General features: G+C 37.0%; 1 protein-coding gene across 1 annotated transcript; it reads left to right on the top strand.

Moving 5' to 3' along the window:
• The first annotated feature begins 4610 nt into the window (after positions 1–4610).
• LOC121456942 (olfactory receptor 1468-like) lies at positions 4611–5549 on the top strand. The gene has a single exon (XM_041665496.1). It carries the CDS (start codon positions 4611–4613, stop codon positions 5547–5549), a length of 939 nt encoding a protein of 312 aa, XP_041521430.1.
• The last annotated feature ends 2849 nt before the right edge of the window (positions 5550–8398 follow it).

Genomic DNA, 8398 nt, shown 5'->3' on the forward strand with positions numbered 1-8398 from the left:
TTTGAATTTAGTTCCTTAAACTCATATCAAAAAATGTGTGCAGTGGTACACATCATTTTAATGATAGTGTTGGGCAGATAAAGAAGATCCTGCATTAACAGTGATGCCAGTCAACCCTAATTGTCAGGTTCCACTCCAGTGAGAAGTCCTATCACAGCACCATTGGACAGCATCTGAGGAAAGAACTCCAGATTCTCTCTTGGCCTCCACATGCAAACATTCACAAGGATACCCACAAAACCTCAAGTTTTCACATGTAAGCAATGCCAAAATGGTACTTATGAAATGAGAACTCTCTACTAGGAATAAATAACAGTATGAAGGCGGAAAATATTGACTGGAAAAAATCAGAATAAAATAAAACAAATCAGGAAAATTGCAAACCAATCTTCATGAGGAACACAATTTAATGCATTCTCAACAGAATACTAGAAAAATGAGTTTAAGAATATGTCAAAAAAGATTCATCATGACCATTTTGACTTTATGCTAGATGTGCAGAGATTGTTCAACATATGTAAACCACTATATACTATATCACACATGGGCTCAAGCACAAAAGTCACATGATCTTCTCAGGAGAGAAAGAAGAAAGCCTTTTTAAGAAGAATGCAACATTCCTTTATGCTAAAATTCTTAATGAAAACAGAGAATCAAAGAAACTTACCTCAACATAATAATATAATTGGCCAAGCTATAATCAACAACATGTTTAATGGAGAAAAGCTCAGAAAAAAAAACTTTGTTCCTAAAATCAGGAATTTCCCCACTCTAATTAAATACACAGAAATTTGGTTGATGAAGTTTAATTTTTTCCAGAACGTTGGTATATGTCCTAAATCTTTTGCAGTTACTCAGTCATGTTGAATTGATATATTTGGAAGGCATCCCAGTGTGTGTGATATTCTAAGAACTCATTCTACCTAAAAACTACTAGTGGATGGGATGGAGTGATGGCTCAGCCATTAAAAGCTAGAATCACAACTAAAACTTTCAAAACTATCCATGGCTTCTTCTGTAATTTTTTTGGTTTGAGATGCTTTAAGACATTATCCATGAAAATACTGTCCAATAACTTTGAAGTGGTTTTCTAGTCAACTTCTTTATTTCTCACTCTAACAAAGTGGGCTCCAGTCAAGCAGAAACTTGTTCATTACCTGAACAGTCAATGGGTGTGAATCTTTCCACCTTTTGGGTTTTTTTATGATTGCATGTGTTTATTCCTTTTGTTTCTTGTTTTTCTATCATTTTTCCAATCCCCTAGGTGTAGGAAGGAGTAATGAGTAACAACTGGTCTCCAGTAGAAATCCCTGAGGTAAATTGGTTCTAGAAAGGACGTGGGTAGTTAGTATATCTTTAATGAGTTATACAGTATCTAAACTCCTAAGGGATTCGAGCCCTTTAAGGCCCAGGAATGTCCACAGGAGAATGTGAGTAGGGATAGAGCAGATATATGATGAGCACACAGGCCACTAGTTCCTGTGCCTGCAAACAAAATAAAGATGAGTAGGATACTGAACCAGAAACTTTAACTCAGCCTCAGCGGATCTGGCTACATTCAGGAAAGTGAGATGTTGTCTTTCTGTCAATCCACATGAATTTCAAGTGTGATGCAGAACAAATTTCAGGTATAATAACATTCTTCTTTTTTCGGTCTTCCAAAAATTTATCAGACTGTGAGTGTTTCATGGTCATCATATAATCACTTTCGTGTTAATGGCTTTATTACAATTACTCATCATATAATTTCTTCTCGATATCCCATCATTTCAATTCAAGAGTAGTACTGTGAGATGGAGTTCACTGCTCTAGTGCTTATTGGTTTAATATACTTTACACTGTGGGGTCTTATCAAACTCTGAACAATGCCCTACCCAAGATGATGATCAATCTGATCTGTACAAGTTCACAAACCTGTGTTCTAGTGGTCACAAATGTGTTTTCTTCTAAGTATAGACCATCAAGGAAGACAATAGCATCATCCAGGTGCTCGTGTAAAATGAAATCTATACAATCAAATCAGTTCTTCTTCATAATCCAAAATGTTACACAAGGGTACCAACTGTTAGAAGCATATACCTTGTTATTTCTAGGTGCTGTTTAATTTGAGAATTGTGGTCTTAACATCTTAAGAAGGCAAGAACACCATTAGCTCATTATTGGTAACAGTTGACGGTGATTTCTCTGGATTGTGATCTATGTGCACAAGCCTTCACAACACAAAGGTACTGTTTATTTAGAGAAAAGGCAGAAACCGGGGTTGGTGGTACACACCTGTAATCCCAAATGTTTGAGAATAGTCAAGAATGTTGCATGTTTCATGCCAGTTTTGAATCCATAAGGAGAGCATCTTTTTAAATGGTGCATGATTTCCCCCATATGGTTTACCCCTTTCCCAGGCTAATATGTGATGTTCATGTGTACAAACTCTGGCTTCAGTTGCATTAAACACTGCCAGTCTGTGAAGAAACAAGCAGTCAGACTTGGCTGTAGCATTTCAGAAGAAAATGATGATTACTACTCTTGATGTTTCTCCTGTTTTGTCAGCTTTGGAGCATGTAATAAGTTCATTAACCAGTGTTATCCAGAATCACAGAATGATTTGTGTATGTGTGTGTGTGTTTTTTTCTCTCTGTGTGCGCACATGCATGTGACTTAGGATACTGTCTGCATAGATTAGCAACAGATAAGGTAAACATGTGAAAACTGTGTAGAATATTGGGAATTCTGAAGAGCAGAGGCTATAGACTTATATCTAAGGAAGAAATGAAACTTTTTTCTACAGTGTATTGTCCTCTTCCCTAGTTCTTTCATTGGACTGAATGGAGCTCATGTTTTAAAGTGTTAGTTGTTTAATGCAAAATCTACAAATTTTAATGACATTCATAGAATATCTTATTACCAACTAGAATTTGTCCAAAATTGGTATTGGTCTTAGTTTACTTGATATGCTTATCAACTATCACACAGAAAGTCATCTGAGGAGTAACTTAAGTGAAGATTTCAAACTAACTTTGTTCCTTTTTTATAATTCATAAAAAAGTTTATCCTGTTTGTTTTCTGCAACAAAATCAATAACATTTTGTGGATTAAAGCTTATATATGTGACTTGAAGATATCAGTATTACTGAGAAGTGATGCAATGATAAGCCCCAACACTGTGCACATTAGAACTCTGATGCTCATTATAGAATTTAAAATTGAATTATATCTGTTCTAGGGTTTCAAGTGAAATGAGGAGTTTTCTACTATTGAAGTTGAAGAAATTTATATCAGTTTGAGCAGCAGGCAAAATTATTTCACTGTACAAAGTCATACATCATGACATGTACTGGCCCTAAGAAAAATTGTAAATAACCAAACAGAATTAAGTCATATAAGATCTCAAATGCACGTAGATTACAACTGATGTGAAGGTAGCTTAAATCAGGGACTAAAATAATAAGTGTATTGGATACATATAGGATCCTATGGGACTTGACTGAAGATCTTACTTAGTTTGTGGAGACAATAAATTTAGCTATGTATGTGATAAGCAATACATTTACATACAAATGGGGATGAACCAAATGATGGGGGAAAGGAGATAAGGAAGTGATAGTAAAGTAGATGAGCAACTCTAAAATGGAGGAGGGGAAGAGTTTTAACTCAAGTATTGATGAAGAGAAATACAAATGTCACTGAGAAGGCATATGGGTATATACCACAGGCACATGTGAGTATATGTAACAGTGTTTGCATCCCTGATAACAGCTTGGTCCTTATCTTATCCTCAGAGCAACAGTGGTAATGTGAAGCATGAATCAGACAATAGTTGATTGGACACCTCTGTTAGAATGCATAAATGAAGCATGCTGAGGAAGAAGAGAAGCATCAAGAGACATAAGAACATGGACATGAACTGTATTTGCTTTTGTGTTCCAGCAAAGTCAAGAGCTGATCCTGATATAAGGATATAATCTCACAGAAAGGGATGGATAAAATAGAGGCAGAATGAAGGGGAGACACTGTATGATGTATGACATTAGTTCAATGTAAGGAGAAATGAAAGGATCAAACTCAGAGACTTCTGACTCAAACCTGAATTTCTTTGACTATCCAATGAGAGACTGGAGAGGAGGAAGGAAATGAGGAATGCGTTGGGAGACAACAGAGTGAAGACATGAATCTATTTGTTACAGAGACATGCATATCTGAATTTGAAATGGTCATTTAAGGCACTGGAATATATGTGGGGTTTTTGAAACTTATATAAAATTTTGAGGACAAAGTTTATAAAAATTTTCAATCAGATCAATATACAAAAAAACATACAGCAAATTACAAATGAATAAACAACAGTTGAGCAGAATGATGGAGAGAGAAGCATTAGTGTAGTTGTATCTCAGTAAAAAATGCATAGATTTCTCTTGAAAAGGATAGGAGATAGAATCAGGTAAAGAAGTTAGGAAAAATCATTGATGATTGTAATGATTACAGATATTTGGAGTTTGAGGATATAGTCACTATAATCATTGTCAGATTTCTTTTTATACAAAAATACCCAAAATATATTTCATTTTTTATATAAAGGATCCTACTTTTTCTCAAGAGGATACTGGATAACAAAAATGATAGTGAAAAACCAAACTATCATATCTCACTTCATCCTCCGGGGTCTGCCCATCCCCCCAGAGCACGAGCACCTGTTCTATACCCTGTTCCTGGCCATGTACCTCACCACCATCCTGGGGAACCTCATCATCATCATCCTCATTCTACTGGACTCCCATCTCCACACACCCATGTACTTCTTTCTCAGTAATTTGTCTTTCTCTGACTTCTGCTTTGCCTCTGTCATAATGCCAAACTTGCTGCAGAACATGCAGAGGCAAGTTCCATCCATCTCCTATGTAGGTTGTCTGACACAAATGTACTTTTTTATTCTTTTTGCAAACATGGAAAACTTCCTCCTTGTGGTCATGGCCTATGACCGCTATGTGGCCATCTGCTCCCCCCTTCATTACAACAGCATCATGAGCTCCAGGCTCTGTGTGTGTATGGTAGCACTGTCCTGGGTGATTAACATGCTGTATTCCATGTTACACACCCTACTCATGGCTAGATTGTCATTCTGTCAGGACAACATGATCCAGCACTTTTTCTGTGAAACATCTGCCCTACTCAAGTTGGCCTGCTCTGACATTTTTATTAATGAACTAGTGATATTGGTCTTGGGAGGGCCCATTGTTGTTATCCCGTTCTTACTCATTTTTGTATCCTATGTACAAATTGTCTGTTCCATCCTAAAGTTTTCATCTGCTCGCATTATTCACAAGGTTTTCTCTACCTGTGGCTCCCACCTGTCTGTGGTCTCACTGTTTTATGGAACAGTCATTGGCGTCTACTTATGTCCATCAACTAATAAGTCTACTGTGAAGGAGACTGTCATGGCCATGATGTATACAGTAGTGACACCCATGATGAACCCATTCATCTACAGCCTGAGGAACAGAGACATGAAAGAGGCCCTAATAAGAGTCCTCTGGAAGAAGAAAATCTGCCTATAATGGCAGTACTGGGATTTTTTTACTTAAATTTACCTAATAAATATATTGAAATTAATATTACAAAATGTATCCCTACAATGGAACCAACATTCAAGTACATACATTTCATTTGCAAAACACAGCTTTGCAAAGTGGTTCAGGTATGGAACAAGATTTTGTTGACTTAGTGATGCCTTCCTCTGCCTTGCATGTGTGACTCTAAAAGCTTTAGTCAAAAATCACTGTTTTGACCGATCTCTAATCTTTCCCAAGATTTTGTGATAGTTCACAAATTTCTGTGTTAATATCATTATAATTCCCATGCTGAACCCTTTCATCCAGCACCTGAGGAACAGGAGATGATTGAGTGGAACTTAAATCTACCATAAAACCACTTTTGCTTTTTATGCTAATCAAAATACAGAGAGTATATGAATCATTATTCTGGAGTAACTGAAACCATTACATTAGCAAGCAAAATATGGCTGTTTTTCACAACAAGAACAGGCAGTACACTCTCTAAAATACTGGATATATCCTTAGATCTCACTTAGCATTTTACATTCACAAACAAAAGTTACTCATCTCTAGGAGCTCAAATAACATTAGACCAACAAGGATTGAGATTTCCTGGAGATGAAAATTTGTGTTTCATAATCAAATACAGAACTTCATCAGATGACTACCAAGCTCAGAACTACAATGAAGGAAGGAATTATAAATGCCACCAATGGCATCATGATCAATGATGAACTCATAGAACAGGGCATTAGGAAGTCATCTCACATATATTTAGAGGAGTTGAGGTAATGGTGGTAGAAGGTACTATCATGGTATTCATAGGTAAGAATACCAAATGAATGACCAGGCATAAAAACATGGACTGCTTTTCTTTTGGCTTAAGGAAGCATTAAATATTCCATCTACTTGCCATATTGTTGTAGAATATTATTTTAAGTTGTGTTACCTTTGTTTATGCTGCACTTGTTGAACTCTGTGAAGCTGTGTAACTGTGCCTGTCTAAAACACCTGATGGTCTAGTAAAGAGTTGAACAGCCAATAGTGAAGCAACAGAAAGAATAGGTGAGACTGGCAGGCAGAGAGAATAAATAGAAGGAGAAATCTTGGAGGAGCACAAAGAGGGATCAAGGAACAAGAGAGGAAGGAAGAGGAATTCAGAGGCCAGCCACCATGCTACACAGCCAGACACAGTAAAAAGGAAAGAAGAGGTATGCAGGAAAAGAAAAGAAAAAAAACCCAGAGGCAAAAATTAGATGGAATAATTTAGGTTAAGACAAGTTGGCATAAACCAGAATTTATAATTAAGAATAAGCCTCCATGTGTGATTTATCTGGTAGCTGGGTGGCAGGAAACAAAAGGAGTAAAGAAAACAAACAACACCATATTCCTGCCCTTCTCCTTGGCACACATATTTAGTTGATAGATGAAGTTTAAATTTTACTGGAAGATTGTGTCTATGCCCGAAACTCTTTCCTTTAGCAGCTAGACAATCATGTTGGATTGAGATGCTATATTTGGAAGCTGTCCCAGTGTGTGTGATCTTCTACAGTTTCATTCCACTTGCACTTAAATACTACTGTAGGATGGTCTGGAGAGTTTGAACTTCCATTAAAAGCAAGGATCACAGCCAAAACGTTTTAAACTATCTGTGGCTTCTTGTGTAAATTTTTGTTGTGTAAGACACTTTAAGTCGTTACCAATGAAAATAACGTGGGCTGGTTTTCTAGTCAACTGCTCCATTTCTCCCTCGAAAATGTGGGCTCCATCAAGCAGAAGCATGCTCATTACTTGACCAGTCGGTGAGTAGGCATCTTTCCACCTTTATTTTTTTAGTTTTCTTGGGACTGCATATGTAAATGAGGACTGTACTTTTGTTTCTTAGCTGCCCAGACCCAAATAATCACACATAACAATATTAATTATAACACTCTTTCACCAATGGCTCAGGCATGTTTCTAGCTAGCTCTTACATTAAAAATTAACCTATTACTATCAACCTGTGTTTCAGCACAAGGCTTTGGCTTCCTGGTAAGGTATCTTTCTCCTTCAGCAGCTATATGGCATCTGCCTGATTCTACCTTCTTTCTCCCTGCATTTATTTTAGTTTTCTATCCTATGTATACTGTGTCCTGTCATAAACCAAAGCAGATTCTTTATTAACAAATAGTAATAGGACATATTCACAGCATACAAACGGGAAAACTGCATCATACATGTCTTTGTTTTTGTTTTTATGTTGTTATTCTTTAAATTCTACTTTCCTGTTAGTGTAGGAAAGAGTGATCAGTGACTAGAATTGGTATGTACTGGAGATCCCTGAGGTAAATTGGTCCTAGGAAGGAACAGGATAATGACTATGTCTTTAATGAGTTATACAGCATCTGGACTCCTGAGAGATGCAGGGTGCCTAAGGCCCAGGACTGGCCACAGGAGGATGTGAGTAGGGATGGGCAGATAGGTAATGAGTACAGAGGCCACCAGTCCCTGTGTGTGTAAATAAAACAAAGGCGAGCAGGATCCTGAACATGAAACTTGGTCTCAGCATCAGCAGATCTGGATTCATTCAGAAAAATAAGCTACTGTATTGCTGTCAATCTACATGAATTTCAAGTGCCATGCAGAACAGTTTTCCAGGTACAGTAGAATTCTTCTTTTTACTGTCTTCCAAGAATTTATCACACTGAATCTTTCATGGTCATCATACAACAACTTTCATATTTATGGCTTCATTACAATTACTCATTATGTAATTTTCTCAATAACAAACCATTTCAATCCAAGAGCAGTGCTGTGAGATGGAGTTCACTGCCCCAGTGCTCAGTGATTTACTATGCTTTCCACTGTGGGGT

This window comes from Microtus oregoni, unplaced genomic scaffold (assembly GCF_018167655.1).
Source record: "Microtus oregoni isolate MIOR12 unplaced genomic scaffold, Mior012 000015F_ref0000493, whole genome shotgun sequence".
Classification (NCBI taxonomy): domain Eukaryota; kingdom Metazoa; phylum Chordata; class Mammalia; order Rodentia; family Cricetidae; genus Microtus; species Microtus oregoni.